This window comes from Galeopterus variegatus, unplaced genomic scaffold (assembly GCF_000696425.1).
Source record: "Galeopterus variegatus unplaced genomic scaffold, G_variegatus-3.0.2 Scaffold139, whole genome shotgun sequence".
Taxonomy (NCBI): Eukaryota; Metazoa; Chordata; class Mammalia; order Dermoptera; family Cynocephalidae; genus Galeopterus; species Galeopterus variegatus.
This window is the reverse complement of record NW_007726250.1, coordinates 379752-398732: the sequence shown is the minus strand read 5'-3', so window position 1 is coordinate 398732 and position 18981 is coordinate 379752. Positions and strand designations below refer to the sequence as shown.

The 18981-nt window shown below is 39.9% G+C and overlaps 1 protein-coding gene across 18 annotated transcripts in view; it reads right to left on the bottom strand.

The window, feature by feature from the left end:
• Positions 1–1611: 1611 nt before the first annotated feature.
• RBFOX2 (RNA binding protein, fox-1 homolog (C. elegans) 2) overlaps positions 1612–18981 on the bottom strand; it is a 203882-nt gene continuing 186512 nt past the window's right edge. For 8 of the 18 annotated variants that reach the window (XM_008589963.1, XM_008589970.1, XM_008589977.1 and 5 more), the window contains 5 exons: positions 18814–18853; positions 13634–13665; positions 9375–9463; positions 8831–8903; positions 5313–7172 (listed from right to left, as the gene is read on the bottom strand). In XM_008589963.1, coding sequence (XP_008588185.1) covers positions 7118–7172; positions 8831–8903; positions 9375–9463; positions 13634–13665; positions 18814–18853 — 289 coding nt within the window. In that variant the 3' untranslated portion in view covers positions 5313–7117. Of the gene's footprint in view, positions 7173–8830; positions 8904–9374; positions 9464–13633; positions 13666–15803; positions 15847–18813; positions 18854–18981 lie in introns of those variants that run through there. The other 10 variants (XM_008589985.1, XM_008589994.1, XM_008589998.1 and 7 more) reach the window with 5 other exon arrangements.

Genomic DNA, 18981 nt, shown 5'->3' with positions numbered 1-18981 from the left:
GGTGGCAACACGGAGGAAGGTGGGGCTGGAAACTGCATCACTTTACATAAAAAAAACGAAAAAAACCAATTCAACAAATGTTTATTGAGTGCTTACTATGTGCCAGGCACTAGAGATACAGCAGCTAACAAAACAAAGTTCTTGACCTCCAGGTACTTGTATTCTAGTACAGAGAGACAAATAGCAGATAAATTACCAGGAGCACACATTAAATAGGGCCTTGTAGACCAAGATAAGGACTTAGAATTGGCTAGGGGATAGGAAGCCTTCAGAGGTCTGCACAGAAGCACATCAAGACCTAACTGAATAGGTTGGCTGTGGGGAGAACACACAGGTGGTGGAGTACTGCCGGAGAAAGGATGGGAGCAGGCAGACCAGTTCAGGAGTTAGGGACAGACGAGGACAGGCTAGTTTGCACTGGGTGGCAGTGGCAAGTTACCCATCTTGGCCAGTCACAGTCCAACATGCAAGTGAAAAGACCCTGAGAATACTCCTGTGTCAAACAAGTGGACCGAGAAGCTTCCGTGAGCTGTCATCATAGGGCTGCTTCTACCTGGAGGTAGAAGCCAAGCAGCAGCAGCATGCAGAGCAAGTCAGCCAGCACGCAGAAACTTATTCCACAAGTTTGCCACGAAGAGGAGGACTTGGGATCTTGCAAACATTAAAAAAGAAAAAAAAAAAAAAATCTAGGAAGATTTAAGCATGTCTAAATGCCAAAGGAACTATAGAAAGGAAAAGGTTAACCATCTAGAAGATGAAAACAAAGCAACATACCCAAGAAGGTAGGAAAGGCCGGGATGCAGAGTGCAGGTATAGGGTTTGCCTGTGATGTGAACACCTCTTCCAAAACAGGACAGAAGGGAAAAGGATGGATGTAATTCTTGTGGTAGGTTTACAGATGGTAGCAAAAATTCATTGAGGGAGGGAGATCCTGTCTGATGGCCTCCATATTTTCCATTAAACAGTAAACACAACGATCTCGCAGGGTGAAATTAAGGGAGCTGAACATTCACAGAAAATGGATATTATGGAGACTGTCAGGGATTTTGGAATTAATGGCTGAGAAACCAAAGCAGCAAGGGATGACTGAAAGTACAGGTAGAAAGAATGACTGAAAGATGACAGGTAAGAAAGAATAGGGCTAGGTAGGACACATTTCCTAGTTTAGGAAAGCAAAGGAGCCCAGGTGGCACCAGGAGAACCCAGGGAAGAAGGGACAGAGGTGACAAGGCAGGAAAGGGGCAGACATGTCAGGAAAGTCAAGTTGGGCAGCGGGCCCATGGCGAGGACAGGTATGGTGTGGGCAGCAGCTAAGAGTCCAGGGGAGGATGAATGGTAAAGAAGTGATGCTGCAAGATTTCAGAAGCAGACGCACAAAAGCAGCCTCTGCACAGACGAGCTCATTGGCTGGAGAAGCCAAAGAGCAGCCTGCACGGTGCCTGCCGGGGGCCTCATTTACCTTACGGCAACTAGCCGTTTATAGTCTTACATGAGGAAGCGCTGTGGTTGTCCTTCGTCTTTTTCCCCTTAAGAAGTCAAACCCAAGTTGCATCTTTCGAGCCTCAGGCAGAGGGAATAGGGAATGAGGATCAATACACACAGGCCAAAGAGTGGTGTTTCTCTCTTTTATTTAAAAACAGTGCTTCATTACCATTTGCAAAGGCGGAGGTAGTGCTCCTCCTTTGCTTAGAGTTTATAAAAGCCAGCAACATGATCAATAATTTATACACATGGAGAGTAATACAAAAAAATAAGGAATAAAAGCTAAAGATCTAACTACTCCGACCTTCACAATTCCAGCTACTTGATAATAATAGGAGTAACCCAATGAATACTGTATGGTCTGAAAGCTACTATACAATATGATTCTTAACGAGAAGGGAAGGGAATTGAGACTGTCACAAAGCCCTGGGATGCTTCTCTGGAGTTAGCAGGAAAACAGGACCCTGGGCAAGCAGCTCGGGTGTCCTAGGAGGTGATTCTGGGGAAGGGTGAAGGGGAAGGAGAGAAGGCTAGGTGGTCAATTGTACAAGCATCCCATGTGATGCCCCCTTGCCCCAAAGGTACCTGTTTTGCCATGGCAGTGGGAGGGGGCCAGAGAAACTGCATGTTGCATGTAGGGATGGTCCAGTCCCTGCCATGGGGAGTGGGGAGAAGAGGAGGGGTTCTGTGGCATTTTGAGCCTCGCAAAGATCTGGACTGAAAAGCTCAGAGACTCAGGTAGGTCAGCCTGTCAGGGACAAGTAAACTCCACTGGCTCTCTTCTCACTTTGCAGGCCTAGTTTACGTGTGTCAGCCCCAGGTTTGCTCCAGCTATTCACAAGCATAATTATAACACAAGAAAAAAACAATTCATATCCCTTAGGGAAAAAAGAAAATCAATTCATCACTCCATATATAGCACAGCCAAAATGAGCTGCCAAAACAAGCACACACACACACAAAAATACCATGAACAGAAAAATACAAGAAAATGACTAAGCTGGGAGTCTTGATGGGGTATAGACAATGCTTAAAGCACGTATCAGTCCCCAGAAAAACCAAACCAAAAACGCTTTTTAAAAATTCAAAAACTCATGTACCCCCTGGGAATCTGGTGTCGGTAACAGGGGCAGGGGGTGGGAAAAGAAAAGAGAATCGCTGTTCCCTTTTGCTTGCCAGTGTGAGCAGAGTCCTCACATCACTGGCATGTATATAACTACCAGCCACAGAGGACCAAGTCCCTATGCTGGCCATCTCCTTAAAGGCAAGGTCTGAATTTTGGCTGATGAGCAGTTCTCTCAGTTACCAATCCCTGCCAACCAGCACTACCATGGCTGAATTGAGCTACCGTTTTCCTGAGTCAACTGTAACTGGCTACAGTTTCGGTAACATGGATAAGAACTCAGCTACTACAGCCAACTGCAATACTTCAGAAATCCCTCCCATCCCTTGGCTCCTCATTCCTAGTGCATCTGATTGAGGAATTTGATAACTTTGCTGTAGTCTGGTCTCTTAGCCTTATTTTCAAAGAAAGGTGCCAGGGATTCTACTGCACTCACTAAACCCAAGGGCACATGCTGGCTTAGGATACCCAGAGCCTCCTTGGAAAGGGCCCTGTTTCCTACTCTAGCTCTTGGATGGCTATTGCCTGGTTGATCAGAAAGCAAGGACGAAGGAAGTACATAGGAAAAGAAAGGGAGGGAAGAGGCTTTTGGACAGTAACATTTTCAAAAAAATATAGTGTTTTATGCAACAGAGAATCAAGTTTCACTGGTGTATACTACAAATGGTCAAACATTTTCAAGAGCATGACAAAATAAAAAGACAAATTTACGTCTGATGTTCACCTTGCCCACTATTTTTCCTATCTTAAAAGAGTGCAAACAGGTAACTTATGCTTTTAAAACACCATGACCCCTTCCCCATCCCCAAAGTCCCTTTCCTTCTAGTATGTGGGGGAAAAATCTGCAATTCTGCAAATGTAACTGTGCTAGAGGGTTGCAAGCAGCAGAGAACCAGCTGGACTTGACAAAAGGGGAAGGTTCATCAGTTTCCCCTTTTCCCTCCTTAAATGTCTAAGTGCTTTCCAGACTGTTCCTTGGTTGGCCTTGTTCTCCTGCCAGAGGGAAGGGGGGTTTATCATGCCCTTCTTGCATATTCTTGGGGTTGCTTCCATCTCTATTTTACACCTCCCTTGAATCTGGAAGCTACATGACTAGACATAGGATGGTGGTGATTAACTGACTTATCAGCTGTTTTTCTAGTAAAACGTAACTTAAACTAAGAGCAGTCAGCCCCTGAGGAGTCACATATTGAGGAAAAGCTGCTATCATTGATTTCTATTTACTAGATCTCCACTAGCTCCCCTTAAACTAAGAGTTGAGCCCCAGTCCACTTTTTTTCAAGGAAAAAAAAAGTTGGCTCAATTCAGACTGTGGGTGTTGGAGGATGCTAGTGATAGTAGGTTTTGTTAAACCCGAGAGCCTTAAAAATGATGAATCACAATGGCTGATCTGAGTTAACAGGAGCTGAATTAAGTAACACAAGGAATTCTGGAAAAGACCTAAGGGCAGCTCTCTGGGTTGAAAGAGGGATTTTCAGATAAAAGATTTTACTAGAGACCTCCTTAAAGGAGCCTAGCTTCTAAGAGTAAGATTCTTAGTAGAGAAAGCCCAGGACATGAACTATAGTAAAGCTGGAAAAAAAAAATCATTTATGTACTGTGATTCAGCATCAATAAGTTTTTTGGAATTATCAACCAGCATCCTCTAACAAACTCACAAAATGCCAAACTTCTCTGACTCTGTTTCTTAATCCAATGAGAACTAGAGTCAGGAACATACAAGCATTGCTGCTTTGAGGAACCTGCCTCTAATGAAGTTGACTATACTGAGTCTCAAAGTTCAAAAGCTGATGGGGAGGTTGATACTGTGAAATCTAGATGCTTATGAGAGCCCCAATTCTCAGTGCTGACACTGAAAACCAAAGACCCTTTCATAAAAAGCAGAACTCCATGTAGTCTTTCTAAGAAAAGGAAGCTGGAGAAAGCAATATTCAAAACCACCCCCAGAAATGCAGCAGAAACCCACTGGAAAAACAGAGCTTGCCTTTGGAGGCCTCAGCCAGAACCAGCTGAACTGAAATGCACAAAAGGTACCTCAAGCTCAAGCTTCTGCCTCTTTAAAAAGGGCTGTGGGAGCTGCCTTCTCTACTTTTCCCATCATCCTATCTCTTTCTAGGAAAAAAGGAGAGAAAAATCCTTAAACGCATACCCCCCTGTTCTCCCCTGCTATGGATACAACCATTCAGAACTTGGCCTAATCTCCACTGAGTAAGTGGCTTGCCATTTTGTGAGAATGGCCCTTATTTGAACATGACCCAAAATTTCTCTGTTTCTTTAGTCAGAAAAGTTCTCCCTCAAAACAAAAGCAAAAGAAATAAAGAAAAATCCTCCCTGCCCCCATTCCCTAGAACTGTGAAAGCCCCACATCCCATTCCCCCTTCCTCTAACTAAAATATTTATATACATACAACAAAAATTGTCTTAACAGCAACAAACCAAACTTTGGCTTGGGGGCAGGGCGGGGGGAGGACCCTTAAAAAATGGCCAACGGACTGGGCAGTTTGGTGTCTATGTATTCCTCCCCGAAATCAATACTAATTGCACTGAGGCCTCTAGCTTCCTTGACATCTCCCCTAGTTTCAGGCACAGCCTCTCTCCCAGTTATCAGGGAAGAGACGACTCTGAAGCGGGGAGAAGATATGTATTATCCATGACAGGCCAGTGCCCTACCAGATACATCACTCTATTTACAAAGAATGCTTGATGATGTCATATGTCAGTCATTTTAATTCAGGGACATGAATTAGTTATCAGTCAAGAACACGTGTGGAGGCAGGAATAAAAAACAAACCAAAAACAAACCCATAACAAACCAGAAGCTCCATGTCTCTGAATTACTCCCTTTAGCAGCTATCCCTTGGGTGAGAGGTCACCCTAGTACCAATGTGAATAGACCAGGGAGCCAAACAGACCGTGCTTTTCTATTTTCTATGCCTTCAATTTGGAAATGCTGTAGGATGCTTGCCTTTATCAGTTATAGCTAATAGCAAGAAGAGAAACACTTTCTCCTCTACCTTGACAATACATAAAATTGAAGCCAGATAGCAATAGCAGTGACTCAGTGCCATGGCCACCACCTGACTCTGGCAACATACAAGATCCTTGCCATTTCAGGCCCTCCTTCCAGTATGGGAGGGGAGCAACCTCATGGGCTCCGTATTTTATGTCCTGTAGTGTTAATGCACACCAAGTGGTCTGGGTGCTCGGCTGGGTGTCTTTGGAGGATAATGAGAAGCTGGGTGGAATGGCCACGAGGGCTCCAGAGTGGGGATAGAGAGAAATGACTCATAAAGGCTCTGGAAGATGAAAATTCCTATGGCTTTGGAGCAAATACAAAGTGCCTCTGCCTGCCCTTACATGTCCCAATCACCAGAACTTCCAGAGACAGCTGACCTAGGACCTGTGGCTTTATCTTCTCCCAACAGAGTATTATACTTTTTACACTTTGTTTGTACTGACTTTCTGATGCAAGAAAATGATAAGGATCTTCTAATATTACTTTTCTCTTCCTCACCCTTTTTAATGGTTCTCAACAATTTGTACTTCTAATCCTTAAGCTGTGCCCAGATACGTGGGGGAAATCTGGCCACTGGCTATTCATTCTTCTGTCCTTGGGTCCTAAATTCCTCAATCTTGAAGACATGAGAGCAGAGTGGTAACAAAAGAATAGATGAGCTAAGCTGGGTTCAATTAAAAGGAAAGGAGCCCAGCAGTAATGCTAGGATTACAGGAAAGAAAAGATATCTTTTTCATACTCCAGAGTTTATTCTGAGATTGGTTTCCTAATGAGGTGTATATTATCCACAGTCTGAGAGCATGTTTGGAAATATCAATACTATAATTCCAAAAACTATGCCAATTGTCTCAGGCTGTGTGTGTAAGATGATTGTAAAAAGAATGGAGAAGACAGGAGGGTAGAGGAGAGGAAAGCGTCTTTTTAATTCTCCTGCTCTGCAAGCACAAATCCTATCAATCAGCATGTGGATTCCAGCCACAGCCAATCAAAACTGCCTGCCAAAGACCAGAAACTCAGAAGACTAGAAGAATATCCTGTTGCAGAAACATCTCTTCCACCTCTGCTTGTCCTCCAGCCTTAAGCACCAGATGCACTTTGGTAATTCTGTCTGCTGATTTCTGATCAGATGTATTTATCAGCTCCTAATATCTCTCCTTCCTCATTAACTGCCTCTTCCATGATTGATAGAATAAGCTAAGCACGGACATACAGACATGGAAATGCATTTTTTTTTTTACCACAGTTTAAAAAAAAAAGAAAAAAAAAAGAAAAAATGCACAATCTTTGGAACAAAAGAATTAAAGGCAGAAATTTAAAGGAAAAATACATATTCAAAGAACATAGTGAGGTATAAAAAAGTATTCTCTCTTTTTTTGTGTTTTTCTTTTTTTTGTTTGTTTGTTTTTCCTCTTCATCTTGCTATAGAGTTCCTCTACTAGTAAATATTGCAATAGCCAGGCCTCATGAACTGGGGGGCTGTCCCATTTGCAGGGGTCTCACGTCACTTCAGTAGGGGGCAAATCGGCTGTAGCCACCTCGGTATAAACTCGCCTGCAGTAATTAAAGACATAAACATAATTAAAAGGTTGAAGAAAGAAACATTAAAAATGAAGAAAAGTATCCTGAGAAGGGATTTGGAAAAAGAGCTTCCTTTGAAGCTTTAAAGCAACCGATCAGATGTCTTGTGCAGTGAAGTCAGGAAATGAGCTTCTGCCTCTGCCTCTAAGGTGCTCAAACATTACATTAAAGTATTCTAATGTAAAAATACATTTACTGCTGACTTGATGTTCTCAAGGAGAGTATGATGATGATTAATTGCATTACTTACATGAATTAGCACAGAAGGGAAACTTAATATAAAACTAGTTCTACAAATAGTTTGAATTCTAAGAACATGGGTCTTCATTTACCTTGATACATCATTACAATCCTGACCAAAAACAGACCACTGACTTCCTCTTCTCACACATTACCTGTCAGTGGTACCCATGTTACTTCTGAGGACTACCTTTGGCATGTGTGGTCACATCCCGTGTCTGAGATGGTGCTACATTTAAATCTGAGTCAATCTTTCAACTAATAAATCTATTTCCTCTATAATCTATAAAATACGCCAACTGGTTGTTTCTTGATGTATTCAAATTTATACCTATAGCAGGGGTTTTAACTACGCTTTACTCTTTGAATTAGAAGTTCCCTAGGAATGTACTGTATCTTTGCCTGGCTGTTCCTTTAATATAGAACTTACATCATTTCAGCACTAAATAAAACCTCAGGAACTTCCACCACTGTCTCTGTATTGTCTCTGCCTCAATTCTAAACATACATTCCCTCAGGACCCTATTACCTCCTTCCACAAGTCTTCATCAGTAGAAATTTAGTGTCAGAAATGACTGACTTTCATATTCCTCTAAGTCTTAAACTTTATACCTCATTCTGTCTCCCTCTCACACAGTTTTGCCTATGTTCAGAGGCAGGTGCCCAGTTGTGTTCTGGATTAGAGAGAATGCCTGGCATTAGAAGGTGCCACTGTGGGGACAGCCTGTCTTTGTTATAGTCAGTGAGTCCCAATCACTGGAACTGGCGGCATCCAAGCCAACAAAAGAACACTGCAGTGAGGATTTCGGTTAGATTTTGGGGATTATACCAGATGAGGTGTATGGACTTTTTCTATACTTTCATGAAAACACTATATTTTGTCATAACTGTTATCAATAAAACAGCCTCATAAAGTGTTCACTTGGTGATGTCTATTACTATCTACCAGAAGGCTTAGGAACAGCAGAGACATCCTTTGGCATTTGAAACTTATACACATTCAGTTTTTTGAAAAGCTTACTGTGAAAACTAGAGAGCCTTATGCTTCTACATCTTTGCCAATACCCATTAATAAAACCATGTCACAAGTGTGCACCCAACTTTTGAACCAATACAAAACATCAATCTGTTCCCTTATTTATCTCCCAAATGATGCCATTACTAAGGGCAGACTGTCACTAGTCATTCCTTTCTGCTGCCCCTAACTAGGCTATGTGGCTCACACTGTGACACACAGAGAAAGAGGTGACATGAAATTTCTAAATAGACCTATGTGGCTTTAATACTTCGGCAATGGATGAAAGCCTGAATTTATTACCTCCCGAGCTCTTTTGTAGTCTGTAGGTAAAAGAAGAAATAAAATCGTTTTAAAAGAAGGTATATATACTTACCACAGCGCCAACTCCATAGCTAGCGGCAGGGGCAAGGGCATGGTAGGGGTCGGCTGTGTACACCCTGCCATAACTGGAAAGAAGAAACACAGTCAGAGAGTAAAGGAAAGATTGTGATCTAAAAAAATTAAAGAGGTCACTGTGCTAAAGACTTGTGAATTGTAGTCTTGGACTGTTGTCAGGAAACCAGCAGAATAAAAAAACCCTTTCATTTCTACTCCTAAATGCAATACCTCTGAAAAATTCTGAAGCACTTCTATAAATGAAAAAGCAGGCAGCTGGAGATGAGGAAGAGTGAGACTGCAGTCAAAGCCAAAGAAGAGACAAGAATAAGGGAGAGGGAGTGGAAGAAGGAGCCAGTGCCTTGTGCTCTGGGCAGGACTGAGGCCATGAAGAACAGGCCTGCAAAAGACCCAGGTTGTCAGGAAGCCCAATGTGCTAAGTGCTGTTTTGGAAGCAGTGAAGGAAGGACAAGTGGGTGCCATTTTGAGATGGTACAGTGCGCATGGCATCCCCAAGTCTGCCTCTCACTCTCTGTACATACCCGTCGCTGTAAGCTGCTGCAGCGGCTGCAGCAGCTGTGGCTGCGGTTGCAGTAGCAGGCTGTGCATATCTGTAGGCTGCATATCCACCCTACAGGAGAGAAGAGAACTGACTTTACAGATACCTCTCCCCCCGGCGTGGCCAGATAAACACACACCCACCCACACACAGACATACACACACACAGACACAGGGACAAACACAGACACACAGATGGGAAGAAAATGTTTCAAACTGCATCAGTCTACATGTTATTTCTCTAATAGAAAATTAAGCTCCACCCAATGTAGGTACCTGCTTTCCAATTTGTGATAGTAATAATAAAAAAATAAAAAAAAAACTATATTGGTAGTACCTGTTGAATTTAAAAATGGAGATATGATTTTTGATCTGTCTTGCTTTACAGTCTTTGTTGGAACTTTCAATAGAGAAAATATTCACAGCAAGTTGGGAGAACTCTATTTGACTGACAAGAAATGTAAATTAGAGTTTAAAACATATTAAATTTATATGTGTTAGTTCAGATTCTTTGATGCATACTCAGATTGATTCATTACTAAGAGACTATAGCACACAGAATAATATAGAGTTCTGCTCTATACAGCCTAAGGGAAAAACAATGTAGATCAGGAGTCAGCAAACTTTGGCCTATGAGCCAATACTGTACAGCTTGCTACCTGTTTTTTTGAAAGTACTTGTGACAGAGACGTATGGCCTACAAAGTCAAAAATATTTACCACTTGGCTCTTCACAGAACAAATTTGCCAACTCCCATCTGCATTTCAGACTCAGGCAAATCAGATTACAAATGACTGAGGATACTTTGGCTGTATTCACATTTATCAGGAGCCCCACCCCAGCATCTAACTGCATCCTTTCCTACAAGACTGAGATTCTTACACACTAATCTCATAGCAGGCTATGGAGCTTTTCTTCCAATGGTTCAAATATCCTCTCAATCCTAAAGAGTTTCAAACCACTGCATCCTGCTATTTCACCTCAGTTTAGATGAACCAAATACTCAAAAGGTTTTCACTATCAAGGTGAACTGTATGTTCTCCTGCAGAGTGTATTTCAAAGATAATCACAACAGCAAATGCCACACAGACAGGCCACTTTAAAATTGGCAAGCCTTTTCTTTTTCTTTACCCTTCCAGAATTCATCTATTTAAACTAAGCCTAGTTCAGATGTGAATTTTTATTACTGCCCTTTCACTACCAAAAGTAACTACATTCACCTGTTCCATTTGAACACCACTTTAGCATGAACAATAGCAAAAACATTGTTTCTATAGATTATGTCCATTTCTCATAGACATCTGAAGCTTTCTGCCCTATGCTTTCTACTTCCTATTCCTTCAAATGTTTAATTTTTGCTAAATATACAAAGAAATTCCAAATTTACTTGTGTATCATTTCTTAGGATTGAAAACACTCTAATTTTCTAATAGGACCCTGCTCTTCTTAGCCATCTTACATGGCAGCTTCTAGCTTGCTTCTTTTATTTCTGTTAAGCCTTGTTTTGGAAATACCTATAATTTCTTATGAGCTTCTAAAGCTTTTTCCTTCTTTCTTATACATTTTATGCTTTCTCTAACTGAAAAAATAGTATTGTGAGGGAAAACTTACTCTTGTTCTTCAAGTATATGCTGCCTGAAGTCATCAGAAATAGCTTCAGATGTATGTTTTAAAAATCCCTGATTGGCTTTCAGTGGTTATGTATTATTCTTTCTTTGTTCATCAAGTGAGTGACTTAAAAAAGTAAACATTTCCTTCTCAATTACAAATTCTTCTTTTTTTTAATTTAATTTTATTTTTTCCTTTTAGTCTTTTTTCGTGTCCGGCAACGGATTGCAACCCTCAGTGTCGCACCCGTACCGGACCGGGACCGGCAACGGGATCGCAACCCTCAGTGTTGCTCCTGCACCTTGCTCAGCCAGTGAGCGGGAACCAGTCTGTATGTGGGATCCGAACCCTCGGCGGGAGCGCCACCACACTCCCAAGCGGCGCACTGTAGCAGTGCGCCACTGGGCCGGCCCTCAATTACAAATTCTTCTATAGATATTCATGTAAGTAAGAAGATTCTAATGAATATCACCAGGCACTGGCAAGGAAATGGCCATGAGTGGCAGGAAGCACCCTCAGGGGCTGTCTGTGATCAACAGGGTTCCTTGGACTTCTAGCCAGGTCTACGGGGATGGACAGGCCAGACTGAGCTAAGCTGTGCACCCCCACAACATATATCTAACTAACTAAAGTATTTCTTTACTTTTCTTTTAAGCTTCTAAAGAGGAAATGGGGCAGAAATAGCATTTTTTAGACAAAGCAAAAGTTAATCATTATAGTTGAAATTTTAAGCTTTAAATGAACCCTAAAGGCTCAATTTTTATTATGACTTAGAGATGGTTCCATTAGCTATTAAAGTTTGCTAGTGTGAAGTCTATAGTAGGGCTATCTTTAGTAAAACTTCTTTGTAAATAAGGATATTTCAGCATTATATGGTTTGTCTCCTTAGTATTTCTTCAAACATCGAAATCATCTTTAAAAATTTTTAAAGTTAAGGTAAATGAACTTTTAATGAAAGCAGTTAAAGGCCAATTCATGTTTACATAAGTAAAACATTTAAAAACTGAAGTCCTATTTCATATGGCAGAGGTACACATTCTCATTAAGGAATTCTGGGGCTCAAAAAATACTCATGTGAGGGTAGGTTTCTGACCTTACTCTCAGGAAGTCTAAGTGGAGATACTGGGGTTACAATCTCTGAGTATTCTATCAAATCACGGCTTTGAGCTGCATTCCACTAATTCTGGAAGAAAGAGGTTCTAAGTGAGGTTACTTACAGAACCATTTTGCTTGCCTCACTTTCATTGGCCTACAAGAGGCATCGGAACCTCAGTGGTTTAGGAGTAATTTTACTACAAACCAAAATAATTCAAAAGACTGTGGGACAGAATCTTCCTTCTAATCCAGAAGGAAATGGAGAGAATCTATCTGCAGTAGTTTCCTTCTTTTATAAGTGAACTCTAACTTTGGAGTTTAAATTTGATGAGGTTCTCTGCTATTCAAATTCAGGAAAACAGAACAGGGATGCAAATATTTTATTGACAAAAAGCTTGAGAAGACTATCAGCATTAATAAAAACTACATTAACAGTTTTTCTTAAGCAGGTAATATTTCAGCATGGCTACTCTCGTAATTATTTTATGACAATGGTGTTATAGAGAGGCCCTTTAAAGGGGAGTTATGTTTAGGATGGACAGGTAATATCCTACTAAATTAACTTGGCAATTTTACAGTGACTATCCAAAAATAAGAAAAATTAAAATTGCTTGTCATGGATTTATTACTCTTAGATATATTCTTACTCTAAAGTATTTTTGCTGCTAAATTAGTTATTCAACAAAATATATCATAAAATGTAAGACAACGAAAATTCAGATATATTTATTTCTATTTTGGACTTTGGAATGCATAAAGATTCCAGGCTGAGAAACTGTTTGCTCAACTTTCACATCTATTAGCAAATCTGAAAGCTTTTACAAAACATGAGAACAAAGTGCAGTTTGAAACACCAAGGTTTTCATTACTGTTTCTTAAGTTTTTCAAAAAGAACGAGGGTGGGAAGTGGGTAGGAGAGACAGGGTTCAGGCGTGGGGAGGGGATATGGCGCCACATTTATTAATCACATTAAAAACTAAGCATGCCAACATCTGGAGCTAAAACAACCAGCAAAATCACCACGTTCAGACTTGTATTGGCTAACTCTATCTATCCCAGCATTCTCTTGGGACAGCGGTTTGCCCTAGGCTCTACCACAAGCTCGGTGAAGTACACAGCCTCAATTACTAGAGCGTGCAGCCACAACGACCTGGTATTACGGAAACAGTCAGTCACCACTTGAGTTAACATTCCAGACCCTAACGACTGGCCCCTCCCCAGCCCAAAGAAATAGTAAATCTTGCCCACCCTAGCCCTGGCCCACACCACAATGTTAATAATTATAACAAGCAGTAACCCATCTGTTATATCAGAGAAGGGAACAGAGACTCCACTGAGAGATTTAGAGTGAGATGTTAACATTTCTTCAGCTGACTGCACAAACAAACAAACAAAAAAAGAGGAGAAATAATTCATTTGGAGATATGAAGTCATGAAATAGCTGATGTGTATTGCTTTTAACCATGCACTGATGCAAAACTGAAGCAACCATTAATAATAAAAATTAAAAAGGACATATGTATTTACACACAATCAGACCTGTTTGATCTGAAGCAGTTTGCAGACTCTATCTGTGTGTGATTTGAAATAAAACAAAAAATGGCGATTAGCATGGCCACAGCACACCCTAATGTAGGAGGGCACACACAGACAGCTTTTTGGAACTCTGATAGCTGGATAAATTTGGCATGGTTAAGCCTGATTCAAATACACATATGCCCCTTTAAAAATACTTTATTTTTTCCCCTTTGTAAATCACTTTGAATGACTCCTAGTGTTCCCACCTGAGGCAGCCCAATGCTACATTGCTCCCTGCCTCAACCTGCCTGACCCTGACGACATAATACAGTCCTGACCCACAGCACTTGTACACTCGCTCTCTGTCAACCACCATATATTCTGATCCATGGTGATCTTCTAAAACATTTCCTGTATTTAGGAATTTTATTTTTTCATATATCCATAACATATCTCTGCTCTCAACTTCCAGCTTTTATCAAAGAAAAATGCCTTTGAAAAGTTGCCTTTAAGATCCTTTTCTGTAATGTCTTCTGAAGTTGCTAAAGTCTCAGTTTTTCATGGCTCAATGTCACCTCCTAGGGATTTTCTACTCTGCTCTGAATCAATTTTATCATCAAATTAACTTCTTAATGTGGCCATGCTGACCACATGATTTTTCTGCCCAGTTCTGCAGCTGTGTTTTAAACTAGAACAAAATGGAAGCATTCTAAATATCCTCCCTCCTTTATCTGACCTTTCTCTGCATACCTATCAGTTTAATCTCACACTGGTAGACTTTCACCTTGTCTTGATTTTAACCTAGCCTTTAATTTTATTACATTTTTGTTTTAGGTTTACATTAAAACAGGACTTTGGTGAGCATGTGATGTCAAGACACCTTCTTTCTACCTGGAAGACAATGACATTATGTGACACTGAGGAGAGTGTGTACTTCAAGACCAGCAGACAAAATGAAAGGCTGTTACCTACGTGTAGTGTATAGCTCAATAGAGAAGACTGAGTGGGGTGCGGGAGGAGAATGGCAGCTGTAATGCTTAAAATTACTACGGCAGAGCAGAGATCTATTCCAATTAGTGTGGCCTTAATGCTGGGCCTCTGGGAATCACTTCATTTGTCTCTACATAATTCTGACTCCCTCTTTTCCCTCCCACCTCCCCACTGAAGCTGAGAATCACTGCTCTAGGAGACACTATAGACTTCTTATGTGGCAATACGGAACCTTTGATTAAATGTGAATAAAAAAGACCTGAATACAAAAACTTATAATGATGGCAATGCTGTCACTGCTTTTGATTAAGAGACCTATCTACTTTGAAAAGTAGTTATAAATTTTTTTTTATATTGGGGCCAAGGGTAAGAAACCATTATGAACAACTTGATATCTTCCACTTATTTTTTTTAAGACAGTTGAGAGATGATCTTTAATGAATCAAACCTTTCAAACACTTTACTGTTCCATATCTCCTCAAATTAATTCATTACCGAAATCTCACTGGCTGGCCACATAAATAAACTAACTGTATTGTGAAAAGCCACTGACTGTTTTCTTTCTCCTAGCATCCAGCTATCAGCAAACCTTCTAACAAGTGCATTATTATCCAAATGCACTCACTAATACTCTCAGGTGAAAGAAAAAGAGGGCAAGGGAAATGCACGTCTCAGTTTTTGAGTCCCAATGTGTCTAGATTTTTAGGGCAACTCCAAACTTATGTAGAAGCATAGTCCAATTATCACTAGGATTTCACTATAGGGCCCAATGTGGGATTTGGGAGTCCTATTTGGACAGAGTTCTACGTCCTCCCTTTTCTCATTTCTTTCACAGTAGTAAGAAAATGTCCCCAATTACTAAGATCTCCAATATAAAAGACCAGTTTAAATACCACGGGTAAATGTGATTGAAAAATTAAAAGAGGTAGCAGTGATGGGACAGTGCATATAACACGCCTGGCGTGGATATGTGGCAATGGGACAGGAGCACTTAATTTTGGAGGAAGTGCCATTACATAATGGAACATGACTGTGTGCACTGCTGAGGTAGCAGGGCTTAGATCACACGCTCACAAGTCTTGATTGTCCAAAAAAGCCTCTGTTCCCATCTCTAACGTGGAGCTGGAATGGTTAGTATAATTCAATTTTTTCACTGCAATCCACAATCTGATTGATTGGCAGGTCACACTGGCACTCCTACCTGAGGTATTTTAGCGCTAATGATTGGTTCCTGTAAGACTATTCTATAACAGAACACAGGAAGAGCAGTTCAAAAAACACAGCTGTGGAAGGAAAACAATCATACAAAAAGCCCACTAAGGGGCCCACCAGCCTTTTCTTTCCTTTGGATGCAAGCATGCTTTTCACAGGATGAGAATTAGGAGCAGTTTGTTATCCCATTTAAAAAGTGAATTAGGGTGAACTATGCCTTTTTTACTGGTCAAAAAAAGAGAGGAAGTGGTAGACACATAACCTGTCTGCCATACTTCCAAGTCCTATCCTAGTGGGTCTCTCTACAAACTATGGACACAGTTGCTAGATCAGTCCTCCAAAGAGGAATGTGCCATAAAAGAAACAGTGAGGAAAGGCAAATGGCTAGCAGGGATCACTGTATAAAATGAAAAGGGATTAAAAAAATGTCTCCACAATTAATAGCCTAAATTAATATAACTTAAGCAAAACCAGCAACTTAAAACTCTTTTCCCTTATGTCTTCTTTTCAAGCTCTGGTTTGGTGCATTTTCTATACTAAATAAACCCTCCATCCTTCCTATTTCTAATGTGCATTTCTGAGGAAACAAGAACTAAATGTATTTTGATAGATTTCCACAGATGGGAAAATGTACAGAGAGAAGCAGAACAAACTCAAGGGAGAGCAATAGGGTGTGTTTTTTGTTTGTGTGTGTTTTTAAGAAGCATAGTTTGCTATCTCACATATATAATATGAAATATATCGTTTAAAAAGCTATACAGTTATACGAGGCTTAACTAACAGTTACCTCATAATGTATTTTTGTTTTTCATTAGTGGGTTATGAATTATATTATAATTCCTATTATTTCAGCACTAGTGACTAACTTTTTTCTTCAAGTAACTCTTCCTAAGGTAGGAACTAAGAAATGATGATAACATCACTACTGATTAGTTTTATCAACAAGTAGCCACTGGTCAAAAAAAAATTTCAGCAAGATCACTGAATTTCATCTGTTTAGCTTGATAAGGTAATCCAGTTAGCACATAAAAAAATTCGAGAGTATTTTCTTGATAAATACAGAAAAATCATCTCTCTCAATAAAATCTTATATTATAAAGTAGGGAAACGAGAGAACTGTAAACAGATATTTGGTTGGCTGACTTAAGGTAGAAATAGGCAAATCTTAATGAGAAAGAAGTAGGCTGTACTTTTTAAAAATCCTCAAATAAGGAAGATACTAGAGAAAAAACACTTGATTTAAGAAATAGTTCAAATAGAAAAGCTTGCTCTAGTAGATTAGATTTCAAGAAAACAACTTAAATAACGTAAAGATGAATTTCATGAGAACATGAGTACTAATGTATATGGGAGAATGTACATGCTAACATCATATGTAAATATGTAATTTAGAAATGTGAGACTTGGTGTGCAAGTAGGATAGATTTCCCCAATCCTCAAGTTTCACCATGAACATGGGAAAAAAATATTATCTTTCATTATGTCTTGAAAACATTCTGAAGGAAGAAGTGGATTTTAATTAAAATACAAAGAAAGGTAATGAAATATGGATTAATTGGGTTTTATGCTTGCATATACGAATAATTTATGTAACTCTGGGTAAGTCACTTTCTCTCTACAAAATGTATCTATGAAGTTAGAGGGTTGGACCAAATCATGGCTAAGTTTCCTTTACGTAGTTGTTAAGGCATACATTGAAGGCCTACTCTAAATAGCATAGAAGTGTAGTCACCTGTACCTCAGAGGATTATACAAGGGTACTTGAAAAAGTTCATGGAAAAATGGAATTAAAAGATAATATGAATCTTTCTATGAACTTTTTTTGAAAAGCCCTCATATTATCCTCTCTCTACTTCCTGCAATATACAAAGCCTCAGAGTGCATTCTGAAAGAGCATTATCTTTTTCAGATTGACAGACTGTGGAAATAGTTCATTAAAAGGTACCCTTATTGATTTGGGGAGATAAGTGTGAAGAAAGCATTTCTAGACAATTTTAACCTTTCCCCACAGAATAATTTGATGCTGAACAAGTTTTTCTTATAAAATTGTTTCTTAATGACTTGGGTGACTAGACCAAGTGTGTATTCAGAAAAAGACCACTTGGAGAGATTCTAATAAAAGACTTCAAAACACAAAAACTTTCACTCTTTGTCAGTTAGATCACTTTGTCCATATTTTAAATAATGTGACAAACCAATCATGGAACATTAGCTATAGCTAGATAGTTTAAATAACAGACTACATGTTAACATGGCTAGTAAAATCAACACTCTTGTATAATAGCCAAATAACTGTAAGAGTCTAGGTTGCTAATTATGCCACTCTTTTCCCCCTGCCAGCTCCTAAGAAAAGAGACCCACTAGTTGTGGACCTTTTGATAAAGAAGGTCTTCAGGCTCTGAATATATGGCATCCTCTCATTACTACACTCTTCACTGGCATCAGCTCCTATTCCACCTTCACAAGACAATGTTCTCTCAAAGTAAGTAAAATAGGAACACACACAGTTCAGGAAGGCTAACTGTTATCTACATAAATCAAAGCTCTAACGATCTAAAGAGGGATGTGAAATGAGAAGAAAAGCAGAAAAGGGAAGAAGTTGGTTTAAGGCTAAGCTGGTCCTGTTATTTATGTATGCAAATGATACAATAGTAATAAGACATTAAACCTGCTGATCATCTCACAAATAAATTAGTGATACACAGAACATTTGTGGGTATAGGGAAGGGAAAAGAATATGTCCAGTAGACTGACCCTAGCAATGATCAGGAAACCCAAAGGCTTAGTTTTCGCACCCAGGGGCAAGCGCAGTGGCAGAGAAGCATGCTTGCATTCTTAAATATATAAATATAAATATATATATATCTCCACAAGGAAAAAGGAAATAAAAATTAAATAAATTATATTTTAAAAAGAACCAAACCAAACCAAAGAAACAGAAAAAAAAAGGCTGGCTTGTCAGGGGATGGGATCAAGAAGACCCCGGTGTGTGTACTTACATAGAGGTCAGCACCGTAAAATCCGTCCTGGTAAACCACACTGCAGAAAATCCACACAAAAACAAAAACAAAAAAACAAAAGAACAGAAACACATTCCGGTTATTGAGGACGGCAGCATGCACATGCGCTCTACACAGGCAGGTGATGTATGAATACATAACCTGGGC